The sequence below is a fragment of the Falco rusticolus genome, chromosome 4 (genome assembly GCF_015220075.1).
Source record: "Falco rusticolus isolate bFalRus1 chromosome 4, bFalRus1.pri, whole genome shotgun sequence".
Taxonomy (NCBI): Eukaryota; Metazoa; Chordata; class Aves; order Falconiformes; family Falconidae; genus Falco; species Falco rusticolus.
In genome coordinates this window covers 33,543,967-33,561,595 of record NC_051190.1, presented here as the reverse complement: position 1 = coordinate 33,561,595, position 17,629 = coordinate 33,543,967, and the positions used below count along the sequence as shown (strand labels likewise).

The following is a 17,629-nucleotide window of genomic DNA, read 5'->3' as shown; positions in this document are numbered from 1 at the left end:
CGGCAGCGTGCCCGACGCCGCACGCACGGTGAGGGCAGGGAGGGCGACGGGCGGCCGCTTCCCTCGCCCACCGGCGCGGGGGGACGGGGCCCAGCGGGGCGGAACCGCCGCGCGAAGGCGGGGAGCGGGGTCCCGGCGCGCTTCTCCCGAAGGTAAGGCGAGGGGGTGGGGAGCCGGCAGGCCCACTCGCGGGGAAGGGGGAGGGGAGGGGAGAGGAGAGGCTGGCGGCTGGGAGCGTTGGCCAACCCCCTCTGCTTCGCGCGTTGGCTCCGCCCCGCTGCAGGGGGCAGTGCTGCCCCGGCCGCCAGGGGGCAGCAGGGTGCCCGCGCCTGCGGCGCCCCCCGGCGGCCGGGCGGCACCGGGCAAAGACGGGGGTGGGGCGGGCAGCGCCATCTTAACACCGCTCCCCCAGTGGCGCACAGCGTGTGGGGCGCTGCCAAGCCCCACGGCCGCCCAGCGCCCGCCCGCATGCTGCTGGCTGAGGCCCTCGCCGGTGTAGGCCTGGATCCCAGAGCGAGGAAGGTGGCCGCTCCGCTGCCCAGCCCCATCGCAGCTGTGGGGCAGCCCAGCTCCCAGGTGGTGTGGGGAAGGCCCTGTGCGACATGAGGCCTCAATTGCTGGCCAGGGCCTGCAGCTCATATCAGGGAGGTGTCCTCTGCGCCCCCCCAGGCCTGAGGGCCTTGTCCCCACAGAAACTGGGAGAAGACTCAGGGGCAGATGAAGCGGCGCTTTCCCGGGCCCCACATGCCACTGCCTTCGTGCTGGCTGTGAAGCAGGAGGCCCCAAAGGCAGATCCATGCACCATCGGGGGAGTCTGGTGCAAACACTGTCTGAGGCTTTGCTGGCAAAATTGTGAGTGGGATTCACACACTTGATTTCCAAAAAACAAATCATTTTTTCAATACATGCCCTGCTATAGTTCATGAACAAAGGCTAAAAATCCGATCTATCGATGTCCTGGGACCGAAGCGTTTGGAAACCGAAGCAGTGGGTTCATGAAATGAATTATATTAAATGACCCACAGAATTAAGTAAGAAAGGGGTTAGGGAGGATTGTTTTTCTACTAGCGTTAATATTTATACCTGTCCTCGAGTTTGGGAGCATTTCCAATGCTGGAAAATATTTCTATTCATGCACTCAGTTGCATTTGGCTCAAAGCCAAGATATGAATAAGGTGCATAAATCCATACTGGCTTTTGTGTTCATGTTGTATCTTTGTATGCTTCTGTATTATATAAGTAAGGCCATCCAAGGATAGATGAGACTTCATCTTCTCTGCTAAATTTGTTGTACTGCATTAAAACCTCTTTCTCTGCTTGTAATGGATAGAAAACTAAACACATAGGAGGAGAAAATGGTTCTAAATGGATGAAAGCATGAGCAATATTGTTGCACAAGACTAGGGACAAGTTCATATAGCTTTAGAGTTTACCTGGACACTGCGTGCTTTTCAGGAGAAAGCTAGGAAATATATAAAGCAATTTTTTTTTTGTTTCCCCTCCTCTTCTCCACGGTCTAAGTCAGCATTTCTGTTCTTCCTGATGCTACTACAGCACAGGAGCACTCCCAGAGCCAGTCTGTATGTCCTACTAAAACTGCGTAACACCTTGACCACCTCAGACTAAGAAGATGAAAACTCTGTGATCAAAAGCAACTAATTAAGGGTTTCCACTTCCATTTATTCAAATGAAGAGAATGCTGTAGAATTCTAATTTTCTGCAATTTCACTTATTTGAAATTACATAGGAAAACCAGCGATAAAATCCAAGTCCTTGCTTTTACTATTTGATTATATTCTCTTTGCATGCAGTTTCCTTTTTCTGATCAAAAGACCACTCCGTAGGGAAGAGAAAGCTTAAAAGAGATCCAGGCTCAGTTAGAAATCCACTAGGATGGCAGAGTTCCCATCCCAGCTGATGAACAGTGTAAGTACAAAGACTTATTCCAAGAGGCTGGTTGAGGTGTTGATCATGGCTTCACATCAGGGTTTCAGATCACTTCAATTTGCCAGCAGAAAGATACTGGCATGACAAAATCCAAAACCATGTGAAAGTCCCTTGCTTTCAGGTATTACTAAATAAAGTGATATAGTAACTTGGTTCTTTTCCACCAAATCTGCACAGATTTATGATTGCAGCTTGTAGATGGAAACAGTGGAGAAACATGTGGAGTCAAATTAATCCTTGATGGAAACGTCTTGAAATTTACAGGCTTGTGTCACCGGTGGTAGAAGTGAGGATGTAACACCATCATGGAAGAATATGATCTTTCTTTTTAGTTTGTTTTTCACTACGTGAAGATGGACTATTTTAGCTGTGATTGAAGTTTTGCTATGATTTGGTTTTGGCTGAATCTTAAGTATGAATGTTCGATCAAGAATGAAAATCAAATCAAGTTTTCACTTTGCTAGGTACATACTGCAGCCACATGTGCTCGATGTTTGCAGGGTACTAGCTGTCACAGGGCACTAAGTCCTTGATTTGAGTTAAGGAAGATAAAATTACTTTTGTGGAAACTGGATTTTGAAATTTAGTATCACTGGAAGGCACGTGACCTGCCTGGCTATCACAGGCATCTGTGACCCCTTCTCTTTTCCCTGTGCCACAGGAACTCATTGTTTCAGTAGTTGTCCCTCAAGGAAATGACAGACCAAATTCATTGCTGCCTTAAAAACCACAGACTCATTTTGGCAGACTTGCACGAAAGATGAATATGGATTACTGACCTCTAGTTGCTGTGGATAGCTGTGAAAGGAATGATTGATTATCTGTCGCATTAGCAGCAGGAGAGAGACTGCAAGTCACTCTTCAGCTAAGTAGTGTAATTTAGCTCTTAAAAAAAAACCACAATGGCCAGATGCGAGCAATTTTTTGCATCTCTTTAAATAAACATTAGGCAAAGACTGCATTTGGAAATATGAGATACAGATTGCCATATAGGCTGTAGCTGGTGGTGTTCCATACTTCAATGTTGATACAGTATGCTTTTGAATTGTGTCATTTATTTCCCTAACAGGAATGCGATCATAGTTGGATTCAGAAGGCAGTCAGCCCAGCAGTTTGTTATTGTGTCTTTAGGACTCCTTGCCAGTAGCAAAGCAGCTGTCAAATAGAAGTTGTGTTGCTCCTAAATAAAACATTTTACATCTTGAGAAGTTCAAAGCTGCTTTTTTCAAATTATTTCACACAGAGTTCTGTTCCCCACTGTCTCCTCCCCTGAGCAAATATGGTTTCAGCATCAGCACTAAGTGTGTGTTACTAATGTGTGCCCTAGTTAGCTGGGATGTGGAAGAGGAGATCTGTTGTTTTAAAATATCCTTTTTTTCCCCATGGGCTATTACTTTCACCCTTTGTTTCCTAAAATCCTCTATGTACTTGCTGCTGGCAGATTTTATGTTTAAAATGAGTAGCTAATGCTTGACTCAAAAACAAAGGATGAAATAAAGCAGACTTACTGCTTCAGCAAAGGAGCGGTGCAGACAGGAGAGCACTGGACACGCATGCTTAGCCAAGCATCCCTGGCTGGGAAGCAGCTCTAGTTTAGCTGCTCCTATATAAGTAGTCAGTCTGTGCAACTTGCCTTCCATCCTAACTGCATTTTCACAGTGCACTATTGGGGTCGCGTTACAGTGCAGTTGACAGATTCCTTTCCTTATAAACTTTTAATTTAAATTCTAAACAAATCTGCAAATAGCAAAAGACAATTGGTGTTTCACTGATTGTTCAGATTATTGAACTTTTAGGTCAACCATCTAAAAATCCAAATGAATTTTTGTGTGTTTGTTTCCTGAAAGAAAAACTTATTACATTTTATAGTCTAAAGGATTATTTGTTTAAATTAATGATGAAAAAAGTTTGCGTCTTCATCATGCAGTAACTCATTAACTGCTCAAGCCTCCTTTGCAAGTTTGGATACAATGGGATATTTCATGTGCTTGATCTGCATGTTGATAACAGGGGTTTGCATGGAGATCAAAAGAACGATACAACCCTGCATTGTCAGAACTCTGCCACAGCATCCAGCAAATGCTTATTTGGGGAGGCAACGCTTGGCTTCCCTCCAAAGGCTTAATTCGAACAATCAGCTCAAAACCAGCCTGCAATCTGCCACTTTTCCCATTGATAAGTCTGTGCGTCCAGACCTACCTTTGACCTCTCCCGGTTTGTTTTGTTGCAGTAAACACCTGAAATTTGCTCAGCTAATACAACAGCCCTGTACTTTTTGTCAGAAACGCCTGTGGTTAACCTCTGTGGGCTGCATTCTGCAATAAAGTGAAGGGTGGTAGAAGTTAAACAATGGGTGTGACTACCACAAGATGAGTGTTAGTGGGAAGGTGGTGTAACATCCATTTAGCATTCCAGAGATGTGAAATATAATTATGATTTAAATGCCGAAGATTTAAGTTGCAAGATGAGTAACTACAAGGACATGAAAGCTTCCCTTATCTTCCTTTCTGTCCTACTCACAATCATTTTGCACACCCACAAAACTAATACAAGTAGTGTCACTTGATGAAGTTACACCTGATACATGACTTGTACCATCACTTACATTTCTGTCGATAAGGGCTCTGTTTATACCAAAGAAAAAAATCCCAATCTCATTTACAACATTTTAAGTTGGAAGTAATTTTGCTCTTGGTGGGATTATTCCCTGCTTATACTCCCACACAGAATCTGACACAGGATTTGAATTTCTTCCTATTTGCTCTCATCCTTTTCCGTGATAGATGGGGGCCTCTGTCTGTGAAGGGCTCCTCACACCTTCATTTATGCATCTTTGCAGAAATGGTTTATAAGCAGGTCTGTAATGTTAGAAATTGTTGACTAAACGAGCCATGGGAGCAGCTGGTTGCTGAATATATTTGAAAAGCTGCTTCATGTCTTTTACATCATTTAGCATATGTGGGAAGGAGAGCAATAATGTGGAAGTGGAGCCTATACCTAGATGAGGGCTACACAGTTCTGTACGAATTCCAACACCAAGAAATGAAAGAAAGAAAAAAAGTTCTAGGTGGGGGACCAGAAGCAACTGACAGGGAAAAAAAATATTGTTGGCTCTGAACTTTTAAACAAAATCTTTATAAACAGGTTCTCGATATGTTTACAATCCAAAAGCAACAGGTATGATTACATCTCCGAGCAAAGGGCATGCACTGTCCCATGTTGTGGCTTTGGAAATTGTCCCAATGCATAGATCAGAATTTAAACCTGTATTTTAAACATTTTTTTCCCCTGACATTATTCCTCTTGTTTTCTTTATGGACTACATGAAAACCTCAGCTGAAAGTTTCTAGTGCCGTCAGCTGTTATTAGCTGTCAGCAGGGAACAAAGAGTATTACCAGCTCCGCCAGAGCTGACACCTTCAAATAAAAGTAGAGGGGTGAGGCCAGGAGGGGCTTGAGGTGAGGACGTGATTTAGGACTCAGCCTGTGCTAGGTCAGCCCTTGTAATGGAACTATTTATTATCTTTACAAAATACGCACTTGACAAAGGGGAGCAATGATTTTTCAGATACAGAGACATGTGTAGCTTTGTGCGTGACTAATTTTATTGCCTAAAATGGAGCTGTAGAGCAGATAAAGCGAAGCATTTATTCCAAAGTGTTTGACGAGTTGGGACTACCTAGCTATTTTATTGCAGATATTTGTTTGCTAGAAATACCATAAATATTTACGAAAAATGCTTTCTGCTGGGTAGGAAGAATCATTTTTATACCTGGGGGAAAAAATATGATTGGTTAAACATTTTAAAATACAAAGAGCAAATTAAAAATGTTCTAAGAATCAGAGAAAACCAAGTTTATGTCTGTACTTCTTAAGATCCCTAACAGAGTCATGAATCAACAAAAAGTCTTTAGATAGAGCAACAGCTAAGATAAAAAAGGCTAGGATTTAATAGTTTGGGATTTTTTAGCAAAATGAACTACAGCCCCAATCCTGCCTACAGGTTAGCATCTGTAGTTCTGACTTTGGTGAGGAAAAGATGGTGTGACTGACCGAAGCCACAAGAGACTGTTAGGAAATACCAGTGGAGCTGCTGTGGTGGAGGCAGCCACCTGAGAACTGTATGACCTGAGAAGACTTTGGTCCAAAACCCTTTTACTACTGGCACTAACAGGAATTGCCACAGACTGCACATTGTTGAGCGACAGCCGCATTGCCAAGCTTTCCGCAGCGGTCCGGGTGTCTACAGGTCTGATTTCAGGGTAGATTCAACCACAGTAACTAGAGCTCCAGGGTGGCAAATGGATCCTGTGACAGTCAGAGAATGTCCTGGCCCTGACACTTGTTCCTTGTCATATCCATGTACTTACTTTGCAGTGCTGCTGCATCTTCCATTTGGACAACGAGGTACCTGCGACAGCTGTGGTGTCCCTAAAGTTGAACTCATTGTTTCTGCAAATCTACTCCATGTCAGAAGTGTTGTTACTCCAGCAGTGGAGTTTGTTTCAGGGATATTTGTGGTCTGGCGTGAAACAGTGTCATCACTTACATGATAAAATACTCATTTACATGGAGTAAGAATAGGATTTCATTCTTGATTTCTGACAAAGATTCTTACTGCGCCTGCAGGCTGATTCAGTGGGCTCAGCAGGTACACAGCTCTCTGAAAATCAAGACATTCAGGACTTTCGTAAATCCACAGCTGGTCTGCCTCTCCTGCAGTGCTTAGATAAAATAGCTTTCATCACCTTTTCATCACATCAAACTCCAGCTGAATCATTACTACATACTGTAGTGGTGTCACAAATAAGCTCTGAAATCTACACTGGTTTTCAGCAATATCATGGTGGTTTTATCATGTATTTTTATTCAGAGAGTTCAAGATGCTTTGCAAAGATAGGGTCCGCATTGGTATGACAGCTTCACAGGAAGGGGGATGCTCAGAGTTTCGGTGACTTGCCCAATGTCTGTTGCAAAATAGCAGTGAAATACAACCTGGGCTTTCTTGTACCAGGGTTCTGACTCAGCAGAGCGCTAAAGGAAATGCTTAACTTTGAGCAAGAGCTCAAGCTGTTTGAACGGAGACAGATTTAAGTATCAGTTTAAATACTTTGCTGGACTTTGTCTTCAGCTTTCAACAGCTAATTATTGTTTACAGCTATTTCCGATTTTTTCATATAGCTCAGCATATCTTTAGATGGTAGAAATATTTTTAAACTAATTCAGTTGTGTGGAAAAGTGTACTGCTTGTTGGCCTTTTAGCAACTCAAATGTTAACGCATATGTTTGGGGGTTTGTGTTGCTTTTTTAGATGACACCAGTTACTCGACAAGAAGTTCTTGGCCTTTACCGCAAGATATTCCAGATAGCCAAAAAATGGCAATCGGCATCAGGACAGATAGAAGAAACTATTAAAGAGAAAGAGTACATTAAAAATGAAGCCAAAACATTATTCCGAAAAAACAAAAACGTGAGTGTCCTTACAGTTTTGAATTTCTGAATGGTTCCTCTCTTGCTCTTTGCACTGTCTCAGTGACTGGATACTAAGATATGAACTTAAGAGATGATTGCCCAAAATTTCATTCATCTTAAATGCTGGTGTATTCAGGCAATTGTTCAAATTTCACCCCTGAAATAGTAATAAGAAAACTCAAACCATTTCAGCTCTTCATTAACTACTGTAGAAGTCTAAAAGGTACAGAGCTTTCACTAAAAAAATGCCAAGAAAAAATTAAATTCCAAAGATACTGCCTATGTAACTGAAGCAGTTTTTGATCTTTTAGCAAGTTAGTTAAGTGTATCATTACCCATGCTATGGCAAAGCTCAGTAGCTTCTTACACTTTTTTTTTTTCCCCCAAAGCAGCAATTATTGGCACTTCTTTTAAAAGAAGCACTTTTTTTTTTCTTAAGGAAGAAATTTCAAACCTTCAGAACCCTTTTGTAAGGGGCAATACAGACTCTACGGTAATCAAAGGTCCTTCTTGTAATTAAAGATCACAATACCTATTTTGGTCTGGGACTAAATGCAAGTAATGCAAAATCAAGAAGTGAATTTAAGTCCCAATTAGCACCACATTTCTCACTTCAAGGGGAGTTTCTGGATAGGATGATAAGAGAATGTAGACTAAGGAGTCTCTTCCCTTTCTCCTCTAGCTACCTTGCAGAGTGACAAATGGGTGAGTGTGGTTTTTCCATGGATGTATTAGTATTTACAAGTGTATTGTCTTTTTACAGAGAAAATACCATGTTTGGGTAAAAACTTCCTTCTGTAGCCTCAGTCATGACAGCCTCTGGGCCTTAATATCCAGTGCCATCAAGCCCAGAACTGTTGAGTCAACACAAATACTAATGTTACCTTTTATGGATGTGAAAAATACAATCATTGTATCCTTGGGATTGCCAAAAAAAGCTAAAGAAAGTCATGTGGCTGTGCATCATTTACGCTTGAGCTTCCAATTGCTAATTGCTGTACTTGTACAAAAAATTTGTTTGTATGATCTTAGGTAACAGATCCAAAATTGATTAAGCAGTGTATAGAAGAATGTAAGGCAAGAATAGAAATTGGACTTCACTATAACATCCCCTACCCAAGACCTGTGAGTATAAATCTAGTCACAAAGTCTTAAGCTATATCCACTTAGCTCTCACTGGACAATAAAACTGTAAGTTCACATCACTGTCACCACGCTGTGTTTTTTAGATGAGCCAATATTTAAGTGCTGTGCTACATCAGAGCCAAATAAGCCAAATGTATATTGAAATGTTCTCCATCTATCTTACTATGCTGTAAATTGGCTAATTTCTTCTCAAAATAAGAAGTGAAAGCCTAAATAGAGTTGCATGAGCTAAACTTCTAAGGCCTGTGAATATTTAGGCAGTCTTGTCCGACTGATAAATGTAGAAAAAGATTGCAATGGAATCAAATCTGTTAATCTTTCCACATAATAAAAAAGAATGAGAGAATAATATGTCTATCATAGATACAATCATTTTCATAGCCTACATTACTGGTAATTGTTCTCCTGGTCTTATAAAATCAAGTCTTATAAAACCACCTGCCTATGTTGCTGCTTCTTTCCCCCTGTTCCTAGAGAAAAACACGACCAAGATTACTGACATGCTGGAAGTTGCAGCAATGTCTTCTATTGCATCATTCAATACAGTTTCCTCACTGCCCAGCCACTTCTGTCTGTAGTACTTTACGCTGCCTCCCATAGAGACTTCCTCTCTACTCCTGTTGATTACATTTTCACACCTATAGTTCCCTTATCAAGGCAGTTATGGTCAAAATTATATTGTATCTTCATCAGATGCTTGACTAGAATATGATCACTGTTAGCATCTGTTTCACACAATAGCTTTTTCTTTTTCTCCAATATACAGAATAACTGCACATCTGGCAAACAATGCTCCTAGAAATGGGTTTAAAATGTATGCTCTGCAGTGGCTTCAAAATCCCAAAGGATCAGTCTTAGATCAGCTCTCTCAGACAAACTGGATAATCATTATTTTTCAGATTCTAGAAATCTCTATTGCCGCTTGAGTCAGTGTTTTTACCACTGTTTGCACCTAAACAGCTATCTTACAGGCTGACAGCCTCAGCAACAATAACATCTGACTGCTAACACCTACATTTTTCAATCACTTAAGGGGAACACAGCTGCCTGACTCCCACTAACAGTCTGATGAAATACAAAGACTTTGTCAATCAAAGGGAGAGTCTGTCACCTATTGCTCCCTCTGCTTGTAAAGTCAATGACATTGATTGTACATTTTAATATGGTGTATATAACCATGCCAGTAAGGAGGCAGTCTTTCAGTACATACAGTTCGGGATTATTTTGTGACTTGTTAGATAGGTATGAAAAAACCGCAGTGCTTTAAGACAATTGTTAGGGTTTTCTAGGTCATACGGTTCTGGAACATTTTCAGGAGTCCTATTTCAATAAGTATTTTATCATTACAGTCTGATATCAAGCTGTAGAACGAGGTTACCAAACCCTAGAATATATAGGATTTCAATAAACACAACATTTAGGGGCTCTAAGTTGTATCACTAATCACTCATAGCACTCCTCCTAGAAATCTAATTTCTAAGAGACAGTACAGTTGCCCCCTCCGAAGTGTGAGGAAATTATTTAAAACTCAGTGAAACCTAATCTGTATATATGCCTTCTTTTTCTTGTAGCTTCTCAGTTTGCACCTAACTGGTGGGATTTTCTTTTCCAGATCCATCTGCCTCCTATGGGTCTTGCCCATAAACAAGGCCGTACATTGCGACATCAGGAAAAGTTAAGGAAGATTTCTAAGCCAATATACCTGAAATCCCATGATGAACTTTCATAACCCTTCATTTAAGCTGTGGACTGCAATCCAGGTGATTTTTGTGCACAACTGTGAATGAAACTGTCTTGGTCACTTGCTGACACATTTCCTGAGGCCAAAAAGCTAATTGATACATTGCATATGATGGATAAGGTTGGTCTAATATTTATTACATTTCAACCACTGACTAATCAATAAAAGTAACACTTTTCAAGGAGTGAGGTGTGATATTAAGATTACTTTGACATCAGGACAAATTACAGCATGTTTTCAAACTCTGTTAATCTATAGCGGCATTTTCTAGTGGTCTGAGGATTATATATGCTCAATTGTGATTCAAGACAGTGCCTCGTGTAAGGGTCAACAAAAACGAAGAAAGTCCAGGAGAAGCAAGCGCAGTGCCTCCTGAGCTTCTACATGCAAGTGCAAATACAGTGACTGCATCATGCAGCTGCACTCCTTTCTCTCTTGTCCCTGCTCTGCCTGTTGTCCCTGGAGAAATGTTCCAGTTTGATGGTATCCTTATGGTGAAGTGTTGTTTCTAAATGGACAGTAGCAAAGAGACAGCAGAAATGCCACCACTCCTTTTGGCTTTTTGCAAACTGCAGAGGAGTGGCCTAGAGCCTCTATGTCAGCTTTTTTTCCCCTTTCCTTTGGAAAGGGTGTGAACATGAAACACGAAGTTTGGAATGCCATTACACAACTTGGGGTAAAACATTCCAGTCCTGGGTTCCTCAGGTTCCCATGTACAGACTGACTGAAAACTCTCCCTTCAGGGTATCACGATGGGAGCGAGCTTAAGATGCTTTGGGTGTCCGTGGTGCGTTTTTACATGGTTAGCTTTTCCACATAATCACCACACTGGCTTTCTCAACAATTATTTTAATGTTAGGTTTTAACTCTTACATTATGGACAGAACCCCCAACTTTATTCAAGTATCTACAACTATCTCTTCAGTCTCTTAAGTCTGCGGGGTATTTCTGGTTTGCAGATGCCTCGTGAATGGAAGTGAAACAAAATTAATTTCCCCCTCACTGGCCACCAGTCGTTTTGGCTCCTTTTCAGTCCTCTGTTTTTTCCAGGCTGTTTACAAATTCTCTTCAGGGAAGTCAGGGGAGCCTTCTGCCCTTCAGGCTAGAAGTACCACTGAGACCAAGCTGTGGACAAGAGCCACACTGTACTGGGAGACTACATAAGCACAGCCAACAGCTGTGGGTTTAAGGACAGGTGGTAAAAGCAACAAGCTATTCCAGCTAGAAGCTAATGATGACAAAAAAGCAAATTTGGAAAATGCAGTGGATATTATTTCCTGTTAAAGTGGGCAAAACCAATGAAATCTCATTTTCTGAGCTCTCCAACTCACCCTAAACTCTCCAAGTCCTAATAGACAAATGGCAAAGAAATATTCTTGTCTACCTTAAAAATAAGTTAAAACTGGTCATGTGTGGAACAAAATGACAGTTCCTCCCCCAGGAATGTACTTGTAAGAATGAAAAAACTACAAGCAGATGAGAAAGTATGAGGAAAAAAGTGAGAACAGCGAGTCAGCACAACAGGTACCGGCTAGCCCAATTTCTCACTACCCTGTATGGCTCCAGTCCACAAAGGTATCTATTCCCATATAATTATTTCCTGGGAATGCCTCATGTGGGAAGTAATATGTAAAATGCCATTGTTCTGCCTGTCAGTGGGAGCTTTGCAAATTTACTGCTGCCAGGAAGACACAAAACTCCTTTAGCCTAGCAAAAGGGGGATGGAATAAAGACAGTAAAAACTAACATGATTATATACACTGCTTAATCCTTCACTGAAAGAAGTCCAAACACAGTCTTTTCCTGTCATTCTGCTATAACAGGGTAGAGACGTGTCAACTGAGCCAAACCAAAATGTGCAGAGACAAGGGTTTTGAATGGAAGCTTAGGCTCATTCTTTGCCATTAAACTATCATGTGAATCTTTTGGATTGTTAAAATTCATGTGGCTAATGAAGGTACTGATGTTGCGACTCATCAGGTGAATAAACAGTTATGTAAATGAGCAGGCTAAATGTACTGTCTATATTATAGTCACAACTCTGTCCTGAGCACATATTGTAAGATGCAGATTATTTCAATGGAACATCCCTGCAATTACAGAAGATTTACACTAAACTGAAATAACAACACAAGTCTGAGTTTATTTCTGAAGGGAAGTATAAATAAGCAATTTTTGAAAGGCTCAAGTAGCCTTAAGTAACTCAAATGAGTATCCACTTGCTTAACTGACAAGCCACTAAGTTGAACTGCAGTAACAGCATCGCATTATTTGAGATGCTTTAACATGCTAGATAGTCCATTAATTTTTCAAAATAAGTGTTTGAGAAATAATTACCTAGTGCCTGATCCTCATTACTTTCCAGCACAAGAAGGAAAAGACTGAAATTTGTTAAAACCTGAGGCTCTTCAGCTAAAAGGAAGAACTGAACCAACTCTTTTGTCAAGTCAGAAGAGCAAACCCCTTCTTTCACAGCTTAAGTTAAACTCTGTATGGAAAGGAGAAACTGAAATAGAGTTATTTGGTTTTGGAGGTCAAACTGGCAAACTACCATTCTGAGGGAGTTTCACAAAAAAATTTTCATCTGCAACTCAGTCCAACAGGTAGGCAGAGATGTCAGCTGGTACTCATTGTATTAAATTCTAACTTCTGTCAAGAAGTATCCCAACGATGGTGCAATATGTCATTCCTACACATTAATTTTAGTTGCAAAAAGATGTCCTAAAACACTTTGAGTTCTTGAGAGTTTGTAATGCACCAGATCCAAGCACTCACTGTACACTTTCTCCTGCACTTCCTTAACTGTCTCTTACTCCTCTTCCAGTAAATACTGTCCCTTTCCAATTTATCACGCTAGTCAGGAGGTAACAGAAAAACTTAGAATAAAAGGATGACATTAGCTTTATATTCTTTAGAAATAAGTCCTGAGTTGCATGAACTCTCCTGCACGCTAACTGGTAGTAGTAGTAATTTGTTGGCATGATATCTGGCCTTGAATACTTAAATAATACCTCCTCTCTGGAAATTCTGTCCCTAACTCTATTATTAATAAGGTTGTAACTTATGAAGCCATGCACTTATAAACCCAAATTTAACACTAACATTAGCAAGTGCACAATCATTTAAGAAATGGACCCAGCACCTCCTTACTGAATGTGCCCCCTCAGTGTTGTCTAGGAGTGAGGAAATGCTCATTGAGTTGCAACAGTGACCCGATCTATTCCAAGGGAAGTATCACAGGACTGAAACAGGTTAAAATTAATTATCTGATCTATCTTCCTACTAATAGAAGTTTGTTCTTGTAATACCTGTTAGATCTGGAGAAAATAAGCAGCATGGACATCACTCCCTTGGGGCCCTACTGTGTAGTCATCAGAAATGGTATCAGTAATATCCATCTTTTATCCATAGACAGAAAGGTCATTTATGTGATCATACCTATAAATTAATTTCCAAGAATGCTAATTACAGGAGAGAACTACATCTTTCACTAATGTTTCTAATGTGATTAGGCAAAACATTCCAGCTCATAGGAACTCAAAAGTAGAAGAATTTGGGGCCTTTGTGCTGTCTTTTGTTTTTTCATTGTATAATTTTCCCTTTAACAGCCCAGCAGTGTTAAAATCAACAGACATAGTATTTTCTGTTTCTGGAATGGATTTTTGTACGGGTGAGGTAAGAGAAAGGTTTCCATCTCCTAAGAAAATGTACTAACCCTATCTGTCTCACAGCATCCCTAGCTGAAAACATCTCTCTGCTGTTCCTAAGGAAAACATCTCTCTTGCTCCGTAATGTCTATATACTGCATTTTTTGCCATATGCTCTCAGTTATTAGCAAGGCTGTGTATCTATGATTTCCAGTAATTACAGGTATCTTCTGTGATTTGTTTAATGAGAGCTTCTAATTAAGAAACAGAAATACTAAACCCGTAAAGCCAAGAATTCTACTACTACTATTACAAGGTACTTCATTTGTCCAAAAATGTTTCATATTTTTATTATGTCCATCTAACAGCTGAATTATCTTTTTTTTTTTAAAAAAAAAAATGCATCTCAGCCAAGAAACATTGTGAATTGTAATGTTTAACCAGCTTATCATTCCTCAGGAAGGTCCAGACAATGCTCAGGAAATAAGGTTGGAAAACTCATTTCAAAGAACCACAGAAAAATATCTCTAAGACATATATCCCTCAACAGTAAGTTCCAGTACTTTTTCTCCAATAGTAAGGGCAGCCCAGGAAATCACGTGCTTCAGTAATCATGAACTAAAGCAACTCAGCCATGCCTGATCCCTGCTGAAGGGGCAAGCAACAGATGCATGAAGCCTCTTTTCTCTTTTACAGGCTTCTCTCTTACCTATCTATTTTGGTCACATCTGCAAAAGCTTGAAATACATCTTTAATTACATTCTAAGAGATGCCTTCATTGCAGATCTAAACATTAACACAGAAGAAGCATTTAGAAAATCAACACAGTAACAAGGATATTGTACACAACATAGTACCAAAGCTGCTGTACATTCACAAGAACCACAACCGTGTCATTTAACAACCTATCCATTAGTGCTCGTTCACAAAAAGGCGTTAAAGAGAAACCCACATGGCAAGCTATCCCATCGTATTTTCAAACAGTTTAAAAGTTCCTTATCTTCATAAAATGTAATTTAGCTAGCATATACTAGTGAATCTGTCTTTTCATTTAAAATGGTTTAATTTGGAGGGCTGTGTTTGCAAGACTAGCATTATCTGAAGGATGAAGAAACAGTCCTCAAAGTTTAACTTCTCTTCATTTCAGTATTTTAAGAACGATTACTCTGTTGTCACCAGTCACTTGCATGCATACGCTCAAATCTAAATAGAAAGATCCTTTTGAGAGCCGTGACTGATCTGATCAATCCACAGGGCAGGATCTAATGGGCAGGTCCAGCCCCTTTGGCCTGCATGCAAAGCATCTGCAAAAGGAGGGTCATGACTGGATTGTGCTCTCTGATGCCACAGTGACCTAAATACTGATCTGAACTGCTGATGTAATAACAACAAAAATCAGATGCCACCATTTAAAAACACGGTAATTACCACAATGTAAAATATGTAGTAAATTTCAGTTAATTTTAATTACATGACAAGTACAAAGTATCTATGTTACTCTTACGAGGCTAAGAAAAGACAGGTTTTTTAAAGGACTAATTAATCTTAATTTATTTATAGATCTTCTGAAACTTGATTCTCTTCCCAAAAATCATTGTCAGTTTGGGTGACTGGGCTCTAACATGCATAAACAAGTTTTATTTTTGTTATAGGTGCCAAATATCATTTAGTCTAAATTGTTAAGAGTAGTTTCTTCCTATCAGTAAGCTGAGACACCTGCACATCTCTATCCCCTTTATCAAATAAACAAATATCCATTAAGTGTCCTGACATGACACCTTTGCTGTAGTCACCATGTAACAATAAAGATGCACCAAATGCCTGCATACCGTACTGTTAATGAGGCATCAAATATGGTACACATGGTACATGAAGATACTGTACTAATTACCTATGTATATCTTTGTGCAGAGTAGCACTATACAACATACCTGTAACACTTCTTATCTGTTTTTTACCATTCTTAAAAGTTACTATTTTATGAGTATCTGTATAAAACAAACCAGTGGTTAATAAACAAATAATGAATACTGTTTTCAACCAGAAAAGCTAAGCACAACAGATAAATCCTATGACAAGAACCATATGCTTTAACGAGTAGTAGCGGCATCACTTAATGATTGTAGCAGGATACTAGGAATTGCTGAATTATAGCTGCATATCTTGACTTTGTGCGGCCTCGAGCAAGTCATTAAAATGCTGCAATTTGGGTAATGAAAAAAAAATACAAGATTCCAAATTAGTGGATGTTTATGCAGTGGGGTTTTTTTAAATGTTCGCCTTGATCTTTGTGCTTCTCTTGTAATGTGTACACAACAAGTCTAATGATGCATCTTTAGTACCTTCTTGGCATGCTGTGGGGATTAGTTAATGACTGCACAGCTCTTTGAAGATGTTCAGGCTACTTTATTTTTAATTAATGTTTGCAAGATGCTTTGAGCTTCTCTGATGAAAAGGCTTAAACAACTGAAAATTTTAGATGGTTATTAATCCAACATGCAAGAGGGCAAGACGAGGAAGTAAAAAAAGCTATGAGAGAAAGGAAAGAGCTCCATTTATTAGGCACCTGGGATATGTAGGTAAGTAATACTGAAATTAAAAAAGTTAAGAAAATATGAGACAAGCATACCGCTCTGAGAAATGGCAGGATCCCTATGCATGTGCTGTCTAGAAGTTTTCCATGAAAATTCCAAGGCACATCTTTCAAGGAGTGTCAGTTCCTATAGTTTTATAATACAGCTCTGGCAGTTCATTCTAGCTGAGGATTGGGTTTACGTGTTGACAACAGACTATTCTCTTATCCTTGCTCCTTGCCCTACATACTCCTGGGACACAGAAGTAGTAGGCAAATCCACAGAGTCTTAATTACATAAGTTGTGCATTAGATTCCCATTAAAATCAGCAGCAAAACTCTTCGGGCCCAATTTCATGGAACGAAGGAAAAAAAAAACACTCTATGATAGCAACTAGGTGGTAATAATAGGATTTCACAAGATTTGTAATGACGTGGGTGGCACAGAGTTTGATGGGAGTTCTGTTCATTCTGATCTATGCAAGGGGATGCCCAGGCCTTTGAATTAAATTTCTGTTTCTAGTGTTCTATTTTCAGTCATTCTTGCTCAGTGGCTGGGAAGGGCTAAAAACCAAAAGATTTGGGAGCTCCTTTGAAGTCAGTAGGAAATCATGATATAAAAAAAGACTGCAGCCATTGGGGAGTAAAATGTATCTTTTAATAACAAAATGCAAGGGTTTTTTGACTTGCGTACTCTCAGTCGTCTAACTGGCATAGGGCTGCCACACCTCGATTTATCCAGTGTTTCTGGGGCTTGTCTGAAGGGAGTTCAATTGAGAAAACATAGTTGGTTGAGTGGCCAGTAGTGGATAAGACACCTCTTCTTGCACTTGTCTTGTATACAGGGCATGAATAGATGTTCATGTGAAGAAATGTGGAACTTTCTCCAGGTTTCAGCCAAATTATGGGCAAAGAATCATAAAGGACTTTTGGAAGTGATTCTCCAATTACCAAGGATTCTCTATCCCATCGTGCACCTTCCAAATAAAGGCCTCTCACATAAGCCCCGTCTTCTGGAATTTTCTCCATTGTGTGCTCCTGTTTCATCACCTAGAATGATTAAACCATTGTTTGGTTTTATTTTTATCTGGAGTATATTAAATC

The 17,629-nt window shown here is 40.2% G+C and overlaps 2 protein-coding genes across 3 annotated transcripts in view; one reads left to right on the top strand and one right to left on the bottom strand.

Moving 5' to 3' along the window:
• Window positions 1–13: 13 nt before the first annotated feature.
• On the top strand, window positions 14–10,490 carry LYRM1 (LYR motif containing 1). 2 transcript variants are annotated; one of them, XM_037385041.1, is made up of 5 exons: window positions 14–152; window positions 1,812–1,926; window positions 7,259–7,417; window positions 8,452–8,544; window positions 10,178–10,490. In XM_037385041.1, exons 2-5 carry the CDS (start codon window positions 1,894–1,896, stop codon window positions 10,292–10,294), a joined length of 402 nt encoding a protein of 133 aa, XP_037240938.1. In that variant the 5' UTR covers window positions 14–152; window positions 1,812–1,893; the 3' UTR covers window positions 10,295–10,490. The 2 variants fall into 2 exon arrangements, with proteins under 2 accessions (XP_037240938.1, XP_037240939.1); XM_037385042.1 differs by lacking the exon at window positions 1,812–1,926 and having other exon boundaries at window positions 15–152.
• Window positions 10,315–17,629, bottom strand: part of DNAH3 (dynein axonemal heavy chain 3) — a 69,724-nt gene continuing 62,409 nt past the window's right edge. Inside the window, exon 62 of the mRNA XM_037385043.1 lies at window positions 10,315–17,575. Coding sequence (XP_037240940.1) covers window positions 17,222–17,575 — 354 coding nt within the window. The 3' untranslated portion in view covers window positions 10,315–17,221. The remainder of the gene's footprint in view (window positions 17,576–17,629) is intronic.